The sequence below is a fragment of the Oxyura jamaicensis genome, chromosome 2, assembly GCF_011077185.1.
Source record: "Oxyura jamaicensis isolate SHBP4307 breed ruddy duck chromosome 2, BPBGC_Ojam_1.0, whole genome shotgun sequence".
Classification (NCBI taxonomy): Eukaryota; Metazoa; Chordata; class Aves; order Anseriformes; family Anatidae; genus Oxyura; species Oxyura jamaicensis.
In genome coordinates this window covers 123,994,208-124,019,799 of record NC_048894.1, presented here as the reverse complement: position 1 = coordinate 124,019,799, position 25,592 = coordinate 123,994,208, and the positions used below count along the sequence as shown (strand labels likewise).

General features: G+C 39.9%; 1 protein-coding gene across 5 annotated transcripts in view; it reads right to left on the bottom strand.

Moving 5' to 3' along the window:
• Window positions 1–25,592, bottom strand: part of SULF1 (sulfatase 1) — a 106,897-nt gene that overhangs the window by 49,736 nt on the left and 31,569 nt on the right. For 2 of the 5 annotated variants that reach the window (XM_035319450.1, XM_035319454.1), the window contains exons 3-6: window positions 19,504–19,664; window positions 18,953–19,187; window positions 13,060–13,299; window positions 1,222–1,373 (exon numbers count right to left, since the gene is read on the bottom strand). In XM_035319450.1, the coding sequence (XP_035175341.1) occupies window positions 1,222–1,373; window positions 13,060–13,299; window positions 18,953–19,124 (564 nt within the window). In that variant the 5' untranslated portion in view covers window positions 19,125–19,187; window positions 19,504–19,664. Of the gene's footprint in view, window positions 1–1,221; window positions 1,374–13,059; window positions 13,300–18,952; window positions 19,209–19,283; window positions 19,480–19,503; window positions 19,665–20,040; window positions 20,198–25,592 lie in introns of those variants that run through there. The other 3 variants (XM_035319451.1, XM_035319452.1, XM_035319453.1) reach the window with 3 other exon arrangements.

The following is a 25,592-nucleotide window of genomic DNA, read 5'->3' as shown; positions in this document are numbered from 1 at the left end:
AATCATATGTTGTGGATTCAAGGCCCTGAACAGCTGCAAAAGCAGAGCCTGAGGGACAAGGCCTGTGTCGCATGTCGGCGCTAGGACAAGCCAGCCAGCTGTGACCTCTTTGCTCGCCTGCTCCCTGCCCCCTGCTGCTCTCCTGGGGCATGCTTGGAGCAAAGGCGGTAGCCGTGGCTGCTACAGACCCTGCAAGGGCATGGAAGAGACAGCCAGCGACCTTTTGGGTTGCAAAACGGGGAATGATCGCCATGCACCAGAGTTCTGATAATTTCTGGTTTTGTGGCCTGCTTGAATAAAATGCCTGTATGACTGCTCTCCCAAAGCATCCACTCCCCTCCTATTTCCGTTTATTTTAGCTACATACACAGGGTGTGTGAGGAATGTCTAACTAACCAGCTTTCTTTCAGCTTTCTTTTTTTTTTTTTTTTTTTTACTCTATATAAATATGTAATCAGTATCATGTAATTTCTACGGGTGGGGAAATCAGAAACAGGCATCGTGAGCTTCCAATAAAATCTCATTACATGGGTCAGAAACCACAGCTGCAACATCTGTATCTTCTTCCGTGAGCCTACATTCTGAGGAAATTCCAAATTGCTTTCTGCAGGCTGGAAAGTCTGCACCCTGTGCTCCTAAGCCTTTCCGAGAAACTTCATGGCAGTGGGCAGGTCACCTTGGCATATTTTCCAAACTTTGTCAAGAGCACAAACAAACCCTGAAGTTTTCCAAAGGCCGTGTTCTCGTGCTTATCTGCTCTCCTAGTCATATCCGGAGTCTGACACCACAGACACACACCTTTTTTTTTTTTTTTTTTTTTTTTTTTTCACTTTATAGTTGGAAGCAGCATTAACCAAAGTTTCTTATGTGGGTATTAACTGACAACACTCAGCTAACTTTAAAGTTTAGTAGTGCAAAATGCACAGTTATCTTCAAGAAAGGCCTTTATTTACTGATTGCTTCTGCCAGAGAATCAACACTTTCTAGCAGAGAGAGTGAAGGAGAGAGGAATCGACAGACTGCACTGAAGAGCCCTTGGAAACTTTCTTCCATCCCGCAGTTAAAATTCTCACACAGAAATTGATCTGAAATGCCCTGGAGAGAAAAATGGCATTGCAATTTCTTGGTTGTAGTTGGTTAATTAATTATCTGGTTAATTAATTATCCAAAAGTTATTTTTATATGGATTAAGGATGCGGTATTTATATATCTGGAAAATACCTTTGCATAATCAAATCCATGCTTCTCTTTGTTACCATTGCGAGAAATGGTGTAATTATAGAAGCGAGAGTTCTTCACTAATCCAACCCACTCTCTCCACCCAGGAGGGATGTAGCTGCCATTGTATTCATTGAGGTATTTCCCAAAAAAAGCTGTGAAGGTAAAAAAAAACAAAAACAAAAACAAAAACAAAACAAAAAACAAACAAACAAAAAACACGCACATGAGGCTTTGCAATCCAAGTCTTTTAGTCTGAGTCAAAAGCATGCATGAATGAAGACAAAATGTGTTAGGATGAGTCAGAGTCACTTTCTTAGAAATGTTCCTTTTATATCTTAGAGGGCTTTGAAATTAAGACAAATTATTTCCAGAATTTTTATAAGAGTTGAAAGCCTTTGTGACTTTATTTTTTTCTTAGTTTGCCACTTCTGGAATCTAGTGCTGATGTGAGATTTTTTTTTTTCTTCTCTCTTTAGAATGCAGATGTTTCTCTTGGTATCCACTTGAAAATGGAATAAAAATTCATTCCCTAGAGGAAACATCTGAGAAACACCTCTTGTGGTTTTAAACAAGTTCTGTGATGTTTTGGAGCTCGGCCTCTAACTTTTGAAAGTTTGGTCTTCACAACCTGGCTGCATTTTCTGGTTTGATAAAAAGTCTGGGAAGTCTGGAACTGTTTCCTGCTGGGCCCCATCTGGGTAGAGCAAAAGGGAATCCCTGCCCTGCTTTAGTGCCAAAGCTTCTCTAAGGCAAATCTAATAGACAGACAATGTCTTGGAGGTCAATTACCTCTACCTGGCCTGCAAAACTAAGTGTATTTTTCCATTAGCTGCTGGTGACATGTCATAACCCCCACAGACCGAGGCTTTCAGAAACTACCGTCATGCCCAGGAATGTCTGCAGGTGTTCCTGCCAACTCTTCTGGACAGAAGTAAAAAGAAAAATAGTCTCACAATGCTGTAAACTCCCAGTTCTTGTTGGGAATGCTTATGCCAAAGATATGCGAGCACTGAAAGCTGGCCAACTGGCCTTGGAAGGATCGATTGACTCTGGCACACTGGCAAATGCAGCTGCCTTGCTGCTAGAGCCAAGCGGGTATGGAAGCTCTTAAGGTGTGCAAACCCTTGGAAAGTCTCACCTGGAGACAAGAGAATGACAGAGATCTCTCCCTTTGCAAGGACAGAGCTCCTGCATGCAATAACCACCCATCGGGCTGTACCCCATCATGGTGTGCTCTCACCACCAGCCCATCCCTGGCAGCCAGACCTGCCCACGGACAGCTTCTGCCCAGCGTCACTCCCTCGGCTGGGTTTCGAGACGCACATCAAACACCCTTACTTGTTTCCTACTAGGAAATGAAGTCACTTTGGAAAACCTCACATTCAACCTAGACACATTCAGTCTAACCAAAGAGCACATTTGTGGAAGGGCTTCAGCAATTCAGATCTGATTGATGTGGGCATGGTGAACTCCTTCCTGGGAAAACTGGTGGAAAAATCAAAATGTTCATAATTAAAACTTTTTTGAGGCAACATAACTATGGTGCAATCAAATCTTTTTAGCTGCCAAATGTCACTAATCAGAGGTTATAGTCATATATAATGTTTCTTTCCTATACCACGTGGAATGTGACATATAAACAAGTCCTGCAGACACTAGCCCAGACTTTTCAGCTATTCCTCCCACAGCCACTAAGAAAGCAACCCAGCCACTATCATTTTTTCTTCTGGGGCCAACTAGAAGTCTAGGAGTTTGAGGTGAAGAGGGTAACTGTGGGGAAGGAATATGTGCCCAACACTGATGCCTCCCAGAATGGAAACAATACCTTTCCTTTAAGGCAGCCGAACTGTGTCAAACTCTCAGGGAGTCAGATGTTCAGGGAACATGTAAAGGTAAAGGCTGAAATACCGCAGGAAAAGAAGCCATAGAAAGAGCAGAAGGGAAATGGAAATCAAAGAGAGACAATAATGAAGAAAAGCATGGGAGTGAGATTTGACCGTGGGAGAGAGAGCATTACTGAGCCAAGCAAAATCAAGGACAGCCTGTGGTTCAGGGGAGATTTGAGGTCAGCCCTCCTGAATGCCATCCCAGATCCTCCAGCAGCATGACCCTGGGGAACCTCCACGTGCTGTGTTCATCTGCAAAGGACTCTGTGCCAACCTGCCTCCCACAAAGATCAGACGCTCTCAAACTGTAAAATGGAAGTTATGGCAATTTAACATGTAGGATGGTTTGATAGCCCCACCTATAATTACCATTGACTAATACTGAGACCTGAACACTGCTGTTTACAGTTGTGCCAAACTTCAATCAGTAGCGATGATAGTTTCCGTGCTATCTGACTCAGGCTGGATTTTGCTTTGTGGAAAATTTTAGCCAAACAGTTCAGCAATTTCCAAGAAAAAGGCTAGGGAAAAATAAATGGGCTTGCCATTTGAAAATCTTTGGCAAGCTTTTCTCTAAGAAGCTCTAGTGTCTCTAGGTTTTGATTTAGTGCCTTTGTAAATAACAGAGGTGGCTATGAAAATCTGTCCTAAAATAGCCAAGCTTTGAAAAACTGTAGCATACAGATGATCAGGAAAGACTTACTACAGCTTCTTATTTTAATGTCACCACAGGTTGATCCTTTATGGACCTCGGAAAGTCCTCACAGTTTCAGTTTTGACCCTAAACCAAAGAACAGTCAGCTTCTTTCTCTCCTGTTCTTCTTTTTATATTCAGGCATTACCTGAGAGAAAGCCACCAGCATAAAATGCAGAGATGAAAAGTCCTGGAACACAGGGATGGGAAAAGATAAATTGAATTTAGAAAAGGAAAGGGAGGCTTGGAGCTGGTAGGGGGCAATTCATCCTGGAATTTCCTTGCTTTAGGTTACTTAAGTTTGCAACTTTAATAATGTTTTGTTAGCTCCCTCTTGGCCCCCTGAACCCCAGATTTTGGGCATGTTATGAGACTTCAGATTGACAGACTGAACCATTCACCTTTGTGTTGGCAATGATTTAGCATTTTATCATAAAAATAATCTGAGAAATGTCAAGTTTTAAGCAGCTCCTTGAGTGACAGTTTGCAGAAATAGATGTTTCACCCTGTTTTAGAATAAAGCAGTTCCCATGTCAAACACAGCCCTGAATACTCATAGAATCATCAGTAGCTGTGATAATGGATTACATTTGCCAAATTACTTTAACCAAGGATGGTTTGCTGGTCAAAAGCTCAGGAGGATAAGAGTAATTATACATGTGAAGGGAAAAGCAAAGCTTTTACTAAAACACATGGGTTCAATCATTTCACCATGGGGTTTTCTGAGTACCACTGAGTACAGGATAGGGCCAGTGAGTTAGAGCTGGAGCTCCATCCCAGCAGTTAGTGTCTGGATCTTCACGCTCTGAATGAAGACAAGTGCTGGAATAAAAGGAAAGCGCAGTAGTGTCCATGGGGACAAATAATCAGCAAGTAATCACTACTGGTGACCTACATGTTTTTTTGTTAACCAGAGGATTGTAAACAATTAAAGTGGTGTAGAGTATGTCACAGGACTGCCCAGGAGCTGACACTGTGATGTGCAAATACTCTTGCTGGATCCTCGAATGTTTGGCTGATAAAGTCAACCCGCATCCTTAGCTGTAGCCTGGCGCTTGCTGATTTGCCTAATTCTGAGTGGTGACTGGGAATGCTCAGCTTTAGAAGCCACTTGCACTTAGCAGTTTCAAGGTTTTGGAAGCCATTTTTGCTTGTAATTAATAAAATGGGGTTTATGACTCAATGGGTAAAAGCCTCATTAAAAAGTTATGCCGTTTCAAGGGACATCTTTTCATTATTGTGTTTAATGGCCCCCACAGGGATAACAGGGAAGATAAATGCCATTTTTTGCACCTTAATGACAGTTTTTAACAGTATTCTGGCAGTTTTGCTAACTGTTTCTGGGACACATTGTTATTTTTTAACCGCATGTAGAGTAACTCTGTATATCAAAATAATTACATTCTTTGTCAGTACGTTCAATTAAGTCTATGCAAACAACAACACATGGCAGGGTGAACAGTTATACAGACATCTATGTGTCTCAGGAGCAGCTGCAGAATATGCATGTCTGGTAGCTAATATGAAAATATTCCCTAATACAGGTTTTTGTTTTCCCTTTAGCAATTAGCTAATGAGTCCTGAACTGGACGGAGAGAGCCAGGGGGTTGCAATTGACAGCAAGGAGAATTTGACCCAGGGGATCTCTGGAGTTTGAAGCCAGGATTTTTTATAGCTTAATGTGATGCAAATTCTCATAATTCCCACCACTTAATTTCCCAGCACTTAATACAAGATTTATGAATAATATTTACAGCATTACACAACAGAATTAGGCCCCTTACTCCTGTCAGCATTAATGGATTAGCACACAGGTGAAGTGGGCTGTGTCTGCTGGAGACACATCTCTCCACTTCCATGGATCAAAGGACATACATTGTGCTCAACACCCTTGGTATTTGTTGAAATTTGTGGGAATGTTTCTGATTTAAAACCAAACCAAACTTTTAAAAAGGCATGCTGCTGTAAGGTTTAGTCACGCTGACCCAGACAAGAGCTTTAAGCAGACAGCCCACTTCCTTTAGCAAAGTCAGGAAACCACTTACAAGAGTTGCAAAGCACTGTTTACATGCCATTTCAGAGCTGACGCACGGTGACTCTGTGCTCTGGGGACAGAGCCTAACAAAATTGCAACTTCCAGACTACTCCACTAAAATCCTCCTTGCCTTCTTCCCGTTATGCAAACAATAGTTTTAAAGCTGGGAAGTTTGTTTTTTCCCTTCTGCTGAAAGATTACCTTTGAAAGCATTAGGGTATCACATCACTAACTGCAGCAAGTCAGATCAGTATTCCAGCCCTCCCTAAGGAATGAAATAAGTGCAGACTTAAAAATGCTGTGAGGAAACTGAGGCACCAAGAGGTTAACCCTCAGCTAGACCTAAGTTATGCAGGAAGCCTGTGGCATTGCAAAGAATATTATTCTGATTTTTTAGCTCCCTGTCATGTAACTTAACCAAAGCAGAAAGCCTCAGGTTTTCCACTCTTTCTCCACCTTTGTGGGTCTTTCCCAGTTGCTGTCAGGTTTAGCATTGTAACCAGAAAGAGCACTAAAGCTTTTATAACTCAGCAGTTGCAAAAGGCATTAGCCTATAACTTGATATACCAATCGTTAGCCTGGGTGATGGCTTTAACAAAGCTTGCATTATGAGCCAAGCTGGTAGCACTTTCCAGTCCTGATGTTGTCTGACACTTCTCATTATAAGACCCTGCTTTCAGTTGCTTATAACCTTCTCGTACTTGGACTGAAATTTTCCACACTGGATGTCTGCCTCAGGCTGAATTTTTTGAAACTTCTTAGCCCAAACAGTAGCCACCTTTGAGAACCACAGCAATGAAAAAGGAATTACATTTAACATCTGAAAAAAATTATGCAAGCTTACATTTGATAGAACTTCCATGCTCTGCAAGGAGAGCATGAACTCTGTCAAAGACATGATAGACTTTCTGTCATGGATGCATCGTTTATCATCTTAGGGAGAATCTGTCCAAATTTTGCTCAGGTTTGAAAAAAAAAAAAAACACAAAACAATAACAAACAAACAAAAAAACAAAAACAACAACAAAAAACACAAACAAACAAAAAACACCCACTGCAGTTTGCATCTTCTGGAGATCTGGGCACCTTGGGGCATTCCTTGTCCACCTGTGAGGGGTGTCAGTAGGCGGGAGAAAGTTGATTGAGAAGCAGAGGGCAGGAGGTGAGCAGATAAGGACAAGCATTTTGGGGAAGGGCCCCAGGGGATCTAGCAAAGGAACTGAGAGAGGGAAAAAGAGAGAGGGGGAAAGCAGTGGAGGCTCGGGGGCCCAGGACGGGGAATGTTGACCAAGAAACTGGACAATGAATGAAGAAAGGGGAAAGAAGGGGACTGACAAGGCAAGGAGGGGGGGTGGCGGGGGTGAGGAGAAACTGATTTTCTGAATGGGCTGGGAAAGGAGATTGCTAATGGCAAGCGGTGGGAACAGGACATGTCTGTCAAGGAGTGACTAGACGCCAGGCGGGGAAGGAGGGTGGGAATGATTTGTCGACAGACAGGCTGGGGGACAAGGCTCAGAGCAGGGGCCCAGAAGAGGCTTTGCAGGGCCAGAAGACTGGGATGGGAAATCTGAGCGGAGACTGCTTCTCCTAGTTGGATGTAGGGAGGATGAGGGGAGGCAGAATTTCAGAAGAACGAACACTTTTGGACATTGGGAGGACATAACAATGCCTGAAAAGATCTCCCGAATCTCGCTGCTATCTTCCTTTCAGCAGACATCTGCACCCCCCCACCCCACTCTGCTTAGTTACTGAGTAATAAAAGTCTTGCAGAAGGGATCTGAGACCTCTGTCCTTGAAGATGTGGATGCTAGTGTTATACCTCTTGATAGAGGTCTATCCTCTTTTTAAGCAGAGGAAATTTCATCCCTCCCCCCCAAGTGATATGTTCTTATACAGTTAAATACTGTCATTTGGCCACATGAACAAGAGAGATGAATTAGTTGCACACACAAATGTTCTATCCAGATTTTCTGAAATGAGGCACTTGAATGTGTAACCTTGCTAAAAATCATTTAGTGTATGGTTTTCTGCACAGTATTTAGTGGCACAGAATTCTGTTTCAAGTGTGAGTGGGCAAACATGCTGTGGTTTTTGATGAGGTCCTGGACAGAAACCAAAAAAGGTTTCACTTCAAATGATAACAGAGAATGAGAAAATCCTGCTCATTATTCTATTCGGCCTTTTCTTTCATCCATACTTCACTTTTTGTGAACTATTTGTATATATTCAGCATGTTTCACTTTTATGTAAACATTTTCTAGCTTGACTGAAAGTGCAATTCTGTTCTGAAAAGTGAGATGTACAAGCATATTTTTAGTTATTTAAATTATTTACAAGTTAAATTATGTTTGATGCTCCTCACCCTCTTTTATGCCAATTAAGAAAGAACCTAAAACTTGTGATTCTCTCTTTCTTTATTTTCACTTTAGAAATATTCTGAAAACGACAACTCATTCCCTGCATACTCATTCCCACCCTAACATCACATCCTGAAATCGTCTCTGTTTTGCAGTGGTGCATGAGGCAGGATACAAATTAGGTCACTGAAACGATGCAGATTAAACATAGCGTGTGCTGGTAGTGAATTGTACTGTAAGGCTGTGAACAGGAAACACACAAGCTTTGCCTCCAGAGGAAATTTATTGTCTACCCACACCTTCAGAAGGCATAGTTTTTGCACAAGTTATGAAAGATTGACTTGTCCAAATGTGTCAAAATAGAGTGGTGTACAGTTTAAATACTCCTTCCCCAAACTGCTTAGCCATCAGTCTCTTGTCACCTCAGTATTTTATTAGCTCTTTGGTCATAACACTAAGAAAGGTAGCCATAATTGACAAGTGTCAACTGACATACATCAAAAGCTGATGTGAACTGTTGAAAATATTAACTAGATGTCAAACAAATGACCATTTATGTTGATCATGACACAGAAGTCTGTGGCTAATGTCAAAACATATCAGATAGCAGCATCCTGATGTCCAGCCACTTCCTGAGTTTTGAGTTTTGCAAACATGAGTGTTTAAAAATTAGCATTCACGCTGCTCAGCTTTTGCCATTGCTGTCCTTTAAAAGGCTGAGAATACCATCAGGACACTTGCATGCATAAACCCTAAATCTTATTCTGATCTCTTGATCCATCTCAGCAAGGAATAAAATATTGGGAAATACGTCTTCATAAAGACAAATAAAAAATATGTAAGCAAATAATGGCCTAATTTGGTGATCTTTCAGGTGTGATTGCATAAGGAGAGAGCCTGGTCCTGAATTTGGCATGTTGCTGTGAGGCTGTCAGTGGTTGTTGAGCCAGAGCAGACTCCTGCTCGCTCCTGCACAGCTATGCTGCCTGTGAAGAGCTAAGAGGAGAGAGGATTAGAAGGTAATCATTTTATAAGGTAACACTAAGCAGAGAGGGCCCTGAATGCATATCTATGTTAAATCAGTGGGAGAATTTATACTTAAATTTCTCTTCAGATATGCAAAGGGGCGAAACTTCAGCTGGTAAAACTGTAAAATCCTCCAGCATACAAAGTATGACGCACTGTATACCAATAAAATGATGGTTACATTGATGTCTCATGGATATTGGCTGTGCTGCTGTCATGGCTCTCTCTTCTAAAATGCTAAGATAACGGTTGGTTACTGCTACATTGAAATGTGGTACAATTCTGCTTGCCTACTGGAGGATGCCAAGGTTTGGGTAGTGCAGACCTGGAATTTTTCTCTGTATTTGTGTAAGTGTAGGGCAGCGTGCTCTGACAATACCAAAGAACATGTCTGAGAGGCAAGGCTATGTACTGTAGGACTAGGAAAAAAAGAGTAAAAGGTAAAGTAAAAGACTTCAACAGTACTGCAGGAAGTATTGAAAGGACAGCAAATAGCCAGCATTGGAAAGGGCTAAAGCAAAACTTCCAACTCCTGCAACTAATAATCTTGTGAATAAAATTTCTGAATAGCTGATGGGATGTTTCCTGACCTTAAAACGACAAGATGAAAGAAAACTTCTGAAGCTGTTCTGACAATTTCCATGAAAGTTGAAAGTAATTACAGAGTGACCATCTTTCTTCCCCAGTATAGCTGGAGCCTATGTAATAAAAACTAATCTCATCTCTGAAGCTCTGCAGAGTTGCTTTGTTTTCTCTTTCTACGTATTTTGTGTATCTCCCCCTGCTATTTCCTACTGTTTGTTGGCATTCTAGAAATTCTGGTTTAATATTACCAATTTTGTGCATTTTCAAAGTGAGAAAGCTGTGCAACTGACTCATTTCTGCATTAGCATACAGCTTGTGAGTAAGGGAAACCATAAACATTGCAACATCATTAATTGTTTTAGGATTTTTTTTTTAATGATAATTAGAAGCAAAAGCTATTTTGTTTTGGCAGTGTTGTTTCTGAATATTGTCTGCCCTGTTCCCACACAGCACAGTTCCTGCCTATGATTTAGGACTGACATTTTAAAAAAGGGATGTTCCCATGAAACAACATCTCCATTAGGTCACTTCAGAGTAGAACAGGAGTAGAACAGAAAAAGTAAAGAAAAAAAATAAATCTGTTTTTTGTCAGGTTTTCCCAGTGGGCTTTAATTATGACTGCAGTTTATTACAGCACATTTCAGACCTCTTTAAATGGACTGCTGTGCTTTCTTGGAGTCCTCATGGCTTTAGCAGGACTCTCCTCATAATCAGCCTGCCCACCCGTGATCAATTGCAGTATCCAGGGTTTAGTTAAGGCTGCGGCAGGTTTAGACAGAGGATGCTTTATAGATGTTGGAAACTATCTGGAGTGAACAGAAGTAAGGACATCATATAAACATTCTGCCACCCCCTTATTTCCACTGGCTTATATAATAATTTGACCCTGTGCAAAAAGCGAGAGGTAAATCCTCATCAGTTCAAACAGAGAACCAGATTTGAGGGATAGCACATTGTCTCAACTGGTATATCAAGGTTCTCTGGACTAGTCCTTTATCAGGATTGCCACCAAACTGAGTGGCCTTGAGTCACTCACTTTCTCTTTCTCTGGCTCAGTTTCCCTTTGAGGAGAATACTGATTTCCTCCCAAAACACACAGAAATGCACAGGATAAATACCCATAGAGTCTGCAGCCTCAGCACAGAGTCACGATGAGCCCATGTAGCTGCTCTCTCTCCCCAGCTACCTCTTTTCCACTCTCAATTATTTTTCACTCCTAGGTGTTCTTGAGTCATTACAATTTTACTAAATCTTCTGGCTGTGAAATGTAGATTATTAGTTAGTTAGTGGACTTTTGATGACTCTTTAATGAGGAAGCACTGTCCTTGAAAAATGTATTACAAGTTCTGCTGTTAATTAAGCTTCTGCATCAAAAAATAATTGTGGGGTAATTGGAAGTGGGGGGGCTCATCTTACAAGGAGTAAAGGGATAAGTTCTTTAGGGCCCAGCAATGTACTTTGGTCAGAAACAGTTTCATACAAGTATTTTTATTTTTATTTTTATTTTTATTTTCTCCCCATCCTGCCATTCATTAAAACTCAACTACCCTGATACTTTTATGACTTGTGTTCCCTCTGTCTGCCTTTGGAAATGGTTTTTTTCCTTTTCTTTTTACTCCTTTGTTCCTTTCCATTCAATAGGGCCAAGTCTGCATTTAGTAGACTTCTCCATGTGCCTTTATAATACATGGCAGTGCAGATTTACCCAAAGCAGAGCGTTTACCCCCAGAAGGGCAAAGAGGGTGGGTGGCACCAAAGTCTGCCACAGCTGTCCAGTTTACACAGGAGGCATTCAGTTCAGCAAGTGTTACATTACAAGTCAGTAAGATACTCATTTTTTTAAGAACAGAAAAGGCAGATCCCACATGAAATGGCCATTGACCTAGAAGAAAGGGTTTCTGAGGCTTGCATTTTAGGATGAATTCAGCACATTTTCTAGCAGTGGTAATCAGTTTGCTCTTTCCTCTCTTTTTCCCCTCAAAAGCCTTGGTGCTAACCCTTACTCAGGCTTAGCAGTGCTGTATTTTGACGGCAACTTTGCTGAAATCAGCTTAATAGAGACTAAAGAACTGTTCAGTGCATGTGTCAGGCCCAGAGAAGATAAGTATTTGCTTGTTTTTGCTTTTTAAACAGGATGCAGAAGCTCTCCAGAATTACAGATAGAGAGAGACAGAGTGGAAGAAAGAGTGAGTTTGTTTGGTGAAGAAAAGATGGCAAACAGGCAGATAAATGTAAGGCGCTGAGTGTAGCAGCATTAAGAGAACTAGGACAAGCAGACAGCATGGAGACATTTGCCTGCTATGTTTTGAAAGCAATCTGTTCTTGTGCCTAAACCACTGATACAAGCAACTTTCTCTGCTGCCAATTACATTGTAAGGAACACAGTTGGCACCATGATCCATGCCTCCTTGGTCCTGTAAAGGAGAGTCTTTGTAGTCGGATGACGCTTCTGGACAAATTGCACCCTGATGACCTCGCACAACTCCTGTACCTCGAGAAGGGGAAGTCAGGCTGGAGCCTAACGTGTCTACAGATTGAATCTTAGGGGATAGGTGATGCATAAATGAATTGGGTTTTACATCAAGCTGAAGCATGGATGAGGGGAATAAGAAGAGCTCTTTGTAGACAGGAAAGGAATCTCCTGACTACGGAAAACCACCAGGAATTTACAAGAAAACTATCAAATCTTATTGGTGCACAACAGAACAATCCTTCTTAAAGGCATGTTTCTATTCATTTTCAGAAAATGCAAATTAAGTATCACCCCATGGCAAAGTTTAAATTATAGCATTCACCTTGTTTCACTCCCATGACAGGCACTTTGCTCCTGTGAGGTCTTTGGCACCAGTCCCTAGTCTGGCCCTGACATCTTCTCCCAGAACTGCTAGCAGCGGTCCACAAGCAGGCCCTAACACTGACCATAGTCATGGCTGGAACTGCCAGTTCAGACCCACAATGCCACGAAAATGCACCTCTCTCTCACGAGGTGTAACTGCCCAACAGCTTATTTCCCACCTGGGACATCCAAGCATGAAAATATGCTGCTCCATTACAAGCGAGTTACTTTGCGTGGCTGTTAGCTGTAGATCTGGACCAGCTGGCAGTAATACCCTCCCTCCCTATTACACTAAAACCCTGCTCTGTAAACCCAATTCAGAACAATAGTCACCTCATTTCAGGCAGTGAGTCAAGACCTGCCACTCCACGTCCACCGTCTTCGCTTAAACAAAGAGCTACTGTTGATTTGTCTCTTACCTGTTCTGTACCCAGTGTTATTGAGATACACGGCGAAGGTGCGGGGCTCGTGAGTAGCCTGCCAGGAGGGAGAAGAGCAGTTTTCATTGTTGGTGTAGGTGTTGTGGTTGTGCACGTACTTCCCAGTCAGCATGGAAGAACGAGATGGGCAGCACATCGGGGTGGTTACAAATGCATTGATAAAAGAGGCCCCTCCATTCTCCATAATCCTCCTGGTTTTGTTCATCACTTGTAAGGACCCTGCAAAAAAAAAAAGCACTGATTATCATTCTGCTGCAAGAAAAAGTTAGAACATACTGGATGCTATTTTGCCATTAAAAGTAAAGTATCAATGATTAGCTTGCTTTCAGACATCAGTCTGTACTTTCTTCTTTATATCACCAAACATATTTTTCAGGATTCCAGAAAGATTGAGTTCCTTTTTTCTCAGGGTTCAAAACAAAGCTGAAGTGCAGACTAATATAGAAATACAGTGTTAAAGCTTTAGAGCTGTATCAAATTTATAGGTCAACAGTACTTCAAACACTGCTGTAGGAAAACAGTATGTTACACAGACTGCATCATTAGTCAATGTGCCAGAAAGGTATGTAAAATTCTGAGATTACTAATGAATCTGTTACAATTCCTTCTTTTTTATCAGATAATCAGAGAGAGAGAAGGGGGTAGGTGGGACGGGAGGAAGGGAAGGAAGGAGTAGGTGGCTGGGAAGGGAGAGAAAGAATTCAGTAACAATTTTCCCAAAGGGAAGTTTCTCTGGACTCAGGATCAGCATGTCTGGCTCCAAAACTAAAGCACTGTGATCAAAATCACATTTTGGCAATTAATTTTTATGTAAAAAGTACTAGCAACATTCAGCACCTTTCTCAATAAACTCTTGCATTCTCAACATACTCCTGCACTGATCCATTTTAAAGAACGAAGATTGTTGTTTGTGTCATTTAAGAATCCTTTGTGAACAACAAGGTGAGACAGGCAGGGCATGCAGATTTCTGACTGCAGAAAGACTGAGCAGCTCCTGATAAGGTCTGTCAGTACTTGCTGATAGCTGTCAAACTTTGCTGTTTTAGTTATCCAACAGAGCAGAGAGTGAACAGTGACTATGAACCACGGATATGTCAGTCTGTGTCCAGGAAACATGTCTGCAGTTTCTAATACTTGCTCAGTTTTTACTGTAAAAAGGTGCTTCTGGAATTCTTTTTTTTTTTTTTTTTTTTTTTCCCCCTTTGGTTTTACAATTAATTTTGTAAAATTGACAACAGTCAGCTTACATTTAAAATTAAAATAATTGATTCCAATGATAAAATAAGAGTATTTCTTGGTGTTTTTTTTTTTTTTTTTTGGATCACTTGGAAAAGTTTTAAAATCTTGAAAAAAATGTCTGTTAAGGCCACAAAACTTTCAAGGACATTCAGCTTTAGGTGTAAGCAGTGAAATCTTACAAATAATGTTATTAGATAAAGTTATTCATGCTCTGGTTTTGTTTTTGGGCTAAAGAGTCAGTGCTGAATGTGAAATCTTTTGCATCAGAACTGTTTGGTAAAACAGAAGGAAGAGACAGTTAGTTCTTTAGCAATTCCTGGTGCAGCACTGATATGTGTCTTTAAGGATATATTTAGTATCCTGAGCAGAAGCCATCATCATTTTGGATTCTTCCTCTTTCACAGTCCATCTTTCCTAAAAGCAGAGCATCTACATTGGTGCTTTCCTGAACTCAGTACTGACAAAAAACATGTTTAGAGACACAGAGAAGTAGGAGAGTAACTGAGAGCTCTCAGAGCACTAGAGGTCTTCCATTTGTATGAGTGGGAGTGTTTCAAGGAGTTGTTGAGTAAAAGTCAAATAAAAGATGATCCTTACTTTACATTGTCTTTATTTTGTTGGACCCCAGGCTGGCTTTTCCTTTTTTTTTTTTTTTTTTTTTTTTTTTCCTCCCATAGCTCTCCCATTTTTTAAATGCCACAGTTTATTACTGAGAGTTCAGCTGCAAAGTGCTTGTAGGTCCTCTCAGATGGGAAGTGCACTGTCGTGGTACGCTAATGCATAGTAACAGCATCAGAGCCAACGTGCACTTTCATGCCTCTATGCATTATAAATGAATAGCTTTTGCAGCCCTTCCTCATTCCTTTGCTTGGTCAGCCCTCTGTTCTTGCAAACCTGCTGTTTATGAGTAAGTTTTTCTTCCAGGTATGCACTTACTGACACTGATAATAGATTTAACCCCTCTGGAAATTCTGGAATGGACACTTCAAAGCAGGTGAGACTTCCTCATTTGGGAAACAAAACATAGGTAGGAGATAAAACTTGCTGATATAAGTTATAATCCTTTGCTGTCTGTAGCTCTCCTCACAGCTTGTGCTCTTTACCATCTGGCCCACAGTCTTCAGGGCACATGTACTCAGGCGCTGTCTGACAGCAGGACACCAGCGCTCTACATGACCAAGTGGGGAACACCTGAGGGGAACCAGATAACTGAGGACAGCCACTTTGGATAAATAAATTAGAAGTTTTGTCAGAAAGAAATTCAGCGTCACCTCTCAGTTTGTTCTCCTCATATATTGAGAAGTACATGTGGTAACCAGGGTTTCATAAAGAGTCTTAAAGTTGTAGATTTTCAGCCAGGTGTATCACAGGTGGACAGTTCTACAATGGGACAGCCCAAACCATCTTGTCTTAATTTGTTTATGCAAGGCCTCAGTAAGGTGACAGACTCTTGCAGATCTCAGATATATATCACAATTACTTCAGCTTGTATTTTTCAGTGCTTTGAAATTTCTAGTCAAGATGGAAAGCAAACCAGGTAAAATATGCCTGATATGATGTATCCAGAGGATGTTGTGATCCCTTCACCAACTGATGAAGAAGTAATTGTCTTATTTTACTTCTTAGGAATTTTCACCCATTTTTAAAACCTTTTCCCATTTCTCATCTCAAAGGGCTCTGGGTTTGAAATACTGGAACTACCGAAGTATGCATTATTTTTGCCTCCTTTTTGACATTGCACAAATATCCAAGTGAGGATTTTGGAGGGTCATGCTTGAGGGTTAGCTTGAGGGACTGATGTGTGCAAGTACATGGGAGAAAGAAATGACAGAGAACATGAAGAGCAGGGGAAGTGATTTAAAAGTGAGCAAAAAGTTGAAAATACCTGCCCTCATGCCTGAAAAGACTATAGACCTGACCTCAGTGGGAGCAGTGGCCACCGCCCTGAAGAGCAATAATACACTGTTTCCAGAGGTACTGTTCTCAAGCAGTTCTGGGAGCTGGTGTTTTGTCTTGAGCAAGATATGAGTTTGCCTGGGTGTCAGGCAGTTATTTCTCTATCCTCAGGATCTTGGTGAGGGCTAAAAAGTGTGCAGAGTGTGCTAAAAAGTGTGCACAATTTGACTGATAATTTCCCAGCTTCTGGGCTTATGTCTTGCTGATTTTCCTTAAGAGCTGTGGGCTGGGCTCTTTCACACTGCCTAAGTTACCATCCACCAGCTGATTGGTAATATCCTTCCTCCGAGCGACGTTCCTCTCAGCATGTATAATAAGAACTGACTGGAATTGTGGAGCAATTTGGGGCTTTCATCTGATAAGCTGTATGAGACAACAGCTCTGCTGAACTTCTTTGTATTCAGAATGCAGAACTCAGGGGGATGGTGCAGATCAATACGAAGAACTGCTCTGAGCACTAACTAAATTCTAGTTTTCTGCTTCTTGCAAATTTTACTTTGGATAACTCCCCTGTATATCATTTGCACTCAGGCAGCTGAATATTTTGGTTCAATTCTTATACATACTCTGGAGACAAATCTTTCCTGATTGAAATCTATAGTGTACCTTATATGCTTTTATGTTCAAGCATTCATTTAGAACGGCTTTTAGAAATGTTCGTGCTGGGAATACAATAGCAAATAATCCACATTGAGAGACTTTCAGTCTTGTGATTTTTGGATAACCCTGCTTAAGCTTTATTCTGTTTGTGGCGTAAAGTGTTGCTTCCCACTGACCTCTGGGAAACAGGATTTTTTTTCACAGGAATTACGAAAGGGCAAGGGGATACTTCACACATGGAAAACAGTATGGCTTTGCTTTTCAAATAAGCAGAATGATTTATTAGTAGAAGTGCGAATAATGCAATACAGTAAGTCTTGGGGCTGAATCCTGTTTCCTGTGAAATGATCTATGGAAAGGGGAAACCTGTGTCTTCATTCAATGGAGTGGGAATGCATACATGTCCAGGCTATTGCTCAACTGCTTGCTAATAGGAGCCAGAGCCCTCTGTGAACATCCAGTGCAGTTTTCAAAGAGAGGAGCTCCACAAAATTAACAAAGTGGCTTGCCACATCCTTCCTGCTCTCTCACCACTAGCAAACCCTCTCTCAAGATTGAAGACAGCTAGTCGGTAACATTGTTCAGAGACGTGTGTCTGCTGACCTACCTTCCCCAGCGCCTTGGAGAAAGCAGGCTCTTTCTGACCACAAAAAGGAAGACGTGACTTGACCCTTTTAACAAAATTTACAGAACAACTCTTTCGAGAAGAAATGCATTCCTGTTGTAATAGCTGTATTTTAGGCCAAAAATAGAGCCAGGAACAGACATTCCTTATGCAGCATGGCTAAACAGAGCAGACATTTGAAAGAGAGAGAAATGAAATAGATAAGATGTAGTCAGATATCAGGGCCTGCTTAAGGACCTCTGCGACAAAACTGCTGCATGAAAGGAGTAACCCTCAGTCACAAAATATAGTGTATTAATTATATTCTCACAACTCTGAAAGACTGCATAAACTGTTATTGCATAATGACAAATAAAACAATGCTAATAACTCAAGAATGTCAGGGTTGCTTTTAGTTCTTTTTGCCTATAAGTTTCTGGCTGAATGTATTTGATATTAGCATAAATTAACTATTTTGTTACAAGTTTTCTAAATGAAACATTTTGATTTTTTTCAGTGTCATATGGCATTTTGTTTAAAAAATCACCTTACTTTTATTAAAAACGTGTCTTTCATTAAAAAAACACTAAGAATGCAAGATTTCATTTCAAATTTATTTGCCGTTTTTCCACCTTTTTGATCTTACCTCCTGCCCCCAAAACTAAAATATGTGCTTGGGGGTAATCTAAAATGATCCTCTTTCTCTCCTTATTTTTTTACTTCAGGCAGCGAACCAAAAATCAGTTATATGCATAACCATTATTAATATCTTTATAACTTACTTAATGGAAACCATTCAAAGGCCTCCTGTAACATCATCCAAGTGTTTTAACTTTTTCTGCCCTGAGAAATATATGTGAAAATCACTTCTGTCTGGTGTATCCAGGTTGTGCTCACATATTCAGTATACTTGTGAAAGCAAAACTATCTTACTGTTACATATATAGCATAGTTTTAAGACAGATAAATTTTAAACACTGTAATAACTCATATAGAAATTAGCCTTATATTCTGAAATAAGACAGTTTGCCTGTGTGCATAAACAAGTCAGATGGCATTCACACATGTGACAAGTATGTGAAGAACTTAAATACTCACCTATGCAGCACTGAGGGAAAGGCTAACCTCATAAGGCTTGAATTTTTAAATGCTGTGTAAAGCAACAAACTGAAAAAGAACTTTTGATGCAAGTTTTTTACCTGTGTGTCCATGCATGCATTATTAAACCTTTTTATGGTGGTGATTAAAAACTTTTAGGATTGATTTTGATATACATGCATTTCCTAAAGTCTGCAATTTAATCTGATAAATGCTATTAAATAATATTTGTTAATCCAATTTTCCAAACTTGTTCCACATTCTGATACTGTTTCAGGACCACTGCCTTCTCTGAGTTTAAAGTATTTCTTGCCTTGCAGAAATTACTGAAAGACACATGAGGAAATGAAGTAGCAAATAACAATTTTTTCTCACCTAGCTCCACATCTTGGTCATCTGTGAGTATAAGGATGATATTTGGTCTGATATTTTTTCTCTCCTGCTGCACACGTCCTCTGAACCTTGGGGACTTGACAGTGGAACAGTCACTTGTCAGAAATTCAGTACTGAGCACTGCCAAGAGGAGTGCAAACAAGGAGGACTTCATAGCAGTTCCAGTATTTCAATGAAAAGAGTGATCCAGAAGTGCCTGAACTCTAGTTTTCAAGACCTGTAAGGAGGAAAAGAAATTCTGTTTAAGCAATAAATAAACTTCCAGTCACACAGGAAAAGGATGATACTTAGGGAAGTCAGACCTGACACATACCATTTGACATGACACAAGCCATATCGTTGAATAAGAGCTTTATTCTATCATTTTCTAAGAATAAACTCAGTCCTTCCTATGTTTTCTCAAATAATTTTTGCTTGAAGTCACGCCACTGCCTGCATTTTGTATAGGCTTGACTCCTGGTGTACTACTCACATTGCTCCTTCTCCTACACCCCACGCTTCTTTTTATGCAGCATGTTCCTTACAGTCAGTACCTGGGTGCAGTAAAAATTGCTGGGATGCAGACGTGTTCAGAACATCTGTAGGAGGAGCCCTATAAGAAGGAGAAAGCTGAAGGCTTGTCAGTCAAAGACCTCAGCACTGTGGCTGTGCTTCAAAGTCTCCAGACCTGTTCATTACAGCTTGTTTCTCTGTCCTGAAAAAGAAGAGTAGAAAAAATTTGCATTCCCCCCAGCTCACCTACTTAATTTAATGCTATACCTATGCAGCGGTTAGGTGGCACCTTGGCTGCTAGAGATAAAGGACATATATATCATGTCATCAAACGCAGGTGCTTTTCCAACATTTATAAGCAGCCTGAGATTCTGCAACTAAGAGTTAATTCCAGTGTATGGTACCTGGCAAACGATAAAGCTATTTTAGCTTAACTCACCTGCATAAGCAACTAAACCCCTACAAAGCAGAGAGGAGAGCATGGTTGTCATTTGCAATTTGCAGTGGATCACTACATGAAAAGTCATCTTCCCACTGACAAGAAAGCTCATATTAAGTGACAGTCCAGATGATCTTACCCAGCATTGTGAAAGAGCGTAACTGTCCCTCAATCAATCAACGATGGACCCGAGTGCCTCATCCATAATGCACAGTACCCCTGGCACAGCCTTGTCCTCGATACTCCGTTTCCAGACTCGGCTCAGTGCGTTATCAGAACCCCCTCTCCGTGCCTGTCAGTCAAACAGCCTTGCTTTTGTAAGACCTGATGCAAGCACAGAGGCTTGCCTTCGCTGCAGCAGATTTAAACCTGTGACTGAAAATGACTGATTGGCCTGGGGAGGAATGGGCAGCCACTTACACTTGAACATTTTTTGCATTACTGAGTGAAGCACTGCAAAACCATCCTGTTACAAAAGGGAAGGGAGGGAATACCTGGGGGCAAAAAGGAAAGGGGTGGAAAAGAAACCACAGAGTCATGCCTGTTCCCTCTGGGGTATTGACCTGCCACATACATTATTTTGGGACTGTGGATAAAGCACGGTGACTTTGGTCCCTAAAGAAATAAAACAAAGCACAAAACCACCCAAACCCAAGAACATTCAAGAAGTCTGCTTATGGGGAAAGCTCCATGGGAACTGGTGTGGACATTATATAATTAGGCTGGAGCATGATTCATAAGATTTCTGCTCCCATACCTGAGACTTCAAATTTAGACATGCAACATTAACTACAAACCAACAAATAAGCACAAAAATGGTGTAATGAAAGCAAAACACACACACGCACACACAAAGTCCCCGTCACTCACATAAAAATATGTTAATTGGAAGGTGCTCTAAATATCAGGCAAAGAGGGCATAGGAGAGGGAGGGGAAGGGACTTGGGGCTGGACTGCTAGAAAAAGGATCGTGTTCTTGTTTTCATATACACCTTTTATTTTAAGCTTCTCAAGCTAAACAGTTTCATGCTCCTCACTCTGGCAGGCTGTAATTACACCAGAAGAGTGTGAATGTCTTTAAAAGGAAAATCCAAGTGTCTGCTGCAGTGAAATCCTGTCTTTCATTGTCTCTGCCCCACCGAACATTGCAGTTTCTGACTAGCATTATAACACTGCAAAGCCAATTCAGGGGCTAGGCATTTAACGTTAATTGCCATTTAGATGATTACACAACACTCAGATAAGCAGACTGGAAGTCTGTAATTAGTCCGGACTGACTTTTTAAAATACTTCAATTTCCATGTATTTGTTTTAAGCCACATAGAAGCTGACAAAAGCACCAAAGAGCAGGATTACTGAAGAAGTAAGCATTCTTCTGACAGACACCAGACACCACATGCTCTTGGTGCAAAGGAGAAATACAATTTCTCTAAATGTCTGATCTTTAAATAGCAAAACTTTGACTCACCTCACAAAGAACGAAAGGATACGTGAAGTGAGACTCAATGTTTAGTTTCTTACATCAGTTCTACTGTACAGCAAACTTTTTCAGACAATGTTGACCCAGAAAGTGCAGTCATCCTGACTGCACTGAGCAAACATTGGCACCAACATGTTTGAATAATCCCCCACAGTATGAAACTGAAAGTTCCTGACAATTACACCTCAGTGCTAATAAAATTTATAGTAATCCAGACTAACATTAGTAAGTGTTCTTCATTCTACCCTCTTTGGGCTGTGCTAGGTTTTAAAAAAGTCCTTTTTGCTTTAGATTATTTCAGCAAGTTACATCCACCTTGGACAATTATTTTCTGGGTAAAAGAAATGAAGGGTTTCTTTTCCAACTATCTATTTCTTCCCCTTGATGGATAAAGGAAAATATCAAGACGTATAAAACTAATTAACAAAGTCTCTTTGAATGGTTCCTGCACAAGAGCACAGTAATGCCACTTTTCATTGCACTTAACAATTTCATATTTGCATATGACAAATCTTTATTCTGAAGTGATCTTTGAGAACTTGTCCTCTTACAGCCTGTTTCCCAGTTCTAGAAGGAAATGAAGTAAAGAAAACTGTCAAAATACAGCCTTGATATTGAAGACAAGGCTGTTAGTGTTGGATACTGTCTGGTAGCCTACAAGTGCCCCTACAGACACTGTAATTTGTTTTGGGAAATAGACAAAAATAGGAGAAATTCTAAAAGGGACTTTTCAGATCCATATGAGGATGTAAACTTAAAAATTTCTGTGCAGTGTTCAGAAATCAAGACTGTGATGTGATTTTTTTTTTTTTCCCTAAGAGCATTTACAAAAAGAAAATATATATGTACTATTTGATAATTTTAAATTATGTTTTGCCTAAAGAATATACCTATGACAACTGAAACACTGTCAGTAAATAAATGAAACTGGAGTAGTACAAAATCCAGGAGACTATTTTACCTCATCTGGATGTACTTTTTATTTTACAGTCATTCTTATTTTTTTAATGGAATCACAAATTCATAGTTTGTACTCACCTTTCATAGGACAAAATCTGAAAACTTGGTTCTTTAGTTGGCTCTGTGCTTCTAGTATTATAACAGGCAGTTCAAGGACTCGTTGGCATGGAGAATTAATTACCCGTGAAACTTGAATTACATTGGCAGGGCACTGCAAAGAAGGGCTACAGTGCCACTTTTTGTCATGTGGAATAAAACTAGAAGGACTTGATTTCTAGGTCTCTTAACAGAATGTCTTTCAGTGACCAGGAGGAAAAGTGAAAGATAAAATAATATCTTTGAAACTACCTGTAGATTTTACAATCATTTTGGCCAAGAAGCATTTAAGATTATTAACATAATGTAAGCATTGCTGCATTGGCAGAAAGTGATTAATTTGGAACACAACAAAAGACAGCTAGTTTTCAGAGAAGAATGTTTTCCTTTTGCAAAACCACATTGTTTTGACATCTGCATTTTTTACTGTGCTCACCCAAAGCGCCTTTTTGTGTTTGGCCAATAAAAATCTGTCCAAAATCATACATTTTGTTTACAAAACAAGGCCACTGAATGTCCATAACTGTATTTCTCAGTTATAAGCTTTAAAGATGTGTGGACTTCTTCTTATTTAATATATTTCATCCTTGCATAGGGAATCTAGCTTACATGAACAGATTTCTTCCTTGGTTATAAATCTGAAGTCAAGTGTGGGGATAGTGAGTAAGGCTACTGCACGTTTGTCCCCAAGACCATGAACTGTGCAATGCTCCAGATCAGTAATGCACAACCAAATGTTAACAAAAGGGTTCACAACTTTGTCTTCTCTACACCACAGTACTCCTGTTTTCTTATGAGCATGAAGAGCATGAACATCATCCAAAGTCATAGTTAAGGCTTTTCCTTAGAAACAAAAAATGGATCTACTCTGGCCAATGAAAGAATTATTAATAAGAATAAGATAATAATAATAACAATAACAACAACAACAACAATAATAAATAATAGAGAAGAAGAAGGAGGAAGAGGAGGAGGAGGAGGAGGAGGAGGAGGAGGAGGAGGAAGGGAATAATAATAAGAAGAGGAAAAGAATAAAGTGTACTCTGACTGTTGGTCTTGAGAACAGAATTTACATTTTGGTTCCCTTCATATTAGCAATAAATATGCCCAGCAAATTGAGAATGTAAGGGATCCCAACAGGGATCCCAAATGAAGAAACTCCTACTGCAGTGGTCATTTTATAGTTAAGTGTTTTGCTCTTCATTACTGTCCAGTATCCTACTGATTATTTCATTGTACTTCCATTTCCCTGCCTCCAAAATTCAGCTTAACTAAGACATATTCCACTAATGAATGTTTTGATACGTGGGAAATCTTTGAGATTTGCAGACAAGTGTTAGGAACTTGCACAAAAATTATCTAAAGCATGGAAAAGAAGGAGAAGGCCTTATCACTGAAAGTGATAAATTTTCTCATGTCCTTTATGCAATAGACTACCTTGGATAATTTCTTCCTACATGTTTCTCTGATAACTAAATCAACAAAAATCCTCAAACAAACAAAACCCCAAACACCAGTTACCGCAAGAATATAAATATTATTTCCTGATCCGAAACAGAGGAACACTATCATCCTGTATATTTTATATATGACCAGCTGATTTGATAGTTTTATATTTTATGATCATTTTTGATAGGAATATGTCCCTAGTGTTCTGTGTTTAAAATCAAATTCTCAATAAGAAAAGTAGAAGGGAAAAACACATCAAGAATTCTGAATATCCATAGAAAACAGAGTGAGGAATCTGCTACTGACATTGTTTTATAATTTCCAACATGAACCTGGAGGTTGGTCACATTGGTGGGCACTTGGTTAGCTGCATTTGAAAAAGTCTGCCTAGAGGGCCAGACATCTCTGTCATTGGCATCATGTTAAATGGAGATGGCTTCACCCACCAGTGCCCCCCACAAATTTCAGGATCAGTGGTTTATTCCCACCACTTGTAGTTCTTTGCTTTGAAGTGAGATGCATTCATCTAGAAATCTTACTGTACTCAAGAATATTTTGTATACATGGAAAGTCCAAGGCTAAATGGGTTTTTCTCAGCTACACATGTTCAGCTTCTGTGAATCTTTGATGTTTATGTCAAAGCGTGGATGTACTTCTCAGAGTATCACATAGTATGAATAATAACAGGTGTGCAGTTAGAGACACATCAAAATTACAAAATTAGTAATTTAATGACAATTGTGCATACTGATTGAAATTACAAAATAAAAGGCCATGCAGGCAACATGTTCATCTGCACCAGAGCAACCTAGCAGTTCAGAAGTCTTAAATCTCTTTTTAAATCATATGGCCTTGATGACTAGCTGGTTGTAACACTCCACAACAACAATAAGGATAACAACTCTCGATTTCAGTAATACAGTGAAGCACTTAAGTGGTAAAAGCTGTTGACAGATGACTGTTTTCTGTTCAGTAACATTAATGCTTTTCTCATATCTTACGCTTCTATCTTATATTGAAAAGGAAAACACTGCAATCTCAGGCTACCAGGCAGAACAGCGTAAATCTGCAGGCCAGTTTCCTGTGGGAATATCAAGCCTGCAGTCATGGGAAACACATTTACAGTACAGCAGAAGTCAGGAAAAAAGCAAGATCTACCATTTCTTCTTAAAGGTTAATCCCCTAATCTTAGCTGTAAAGTATAGGATTTACAGTGAACACAAAGAATGCAGTTCCTATCTAGGTCTAATCTAATCATTATCTATTGGATTTCCAACACACTTTGCTAATCAATCAGTTATCTGCTCAACTTCCAAACATAATCTGTGTATTATAATGATGTATCATCAGAGCCTCAGGCTAGATTAATTTAAAGTAACTATAATTTAAAGTAATTGCAAGCAGGGAGAATCATAACCTTATATTAAGTTTTTGCATTGTAATTTCAAAAACACAGACAGGAAAGGAAAAAGCCTGCAGTGACTTGAAAGTATAATGCACACTTTCTAACCTACTTTTATAACTTTGTACAGGTTAAGGGATATTCTTGGTAGGAGAAAATTTCCAACACTTCACATGTCAGGGTAAAAGAGCAAACTTCAATAACATTTTAAAAATACATAGCTGTAGTTAATGTACATATTTAATTTAATACAATAACTATCTTCGAGAAAAGGAAAATATGTATTTTATTTTAATGTTAATGT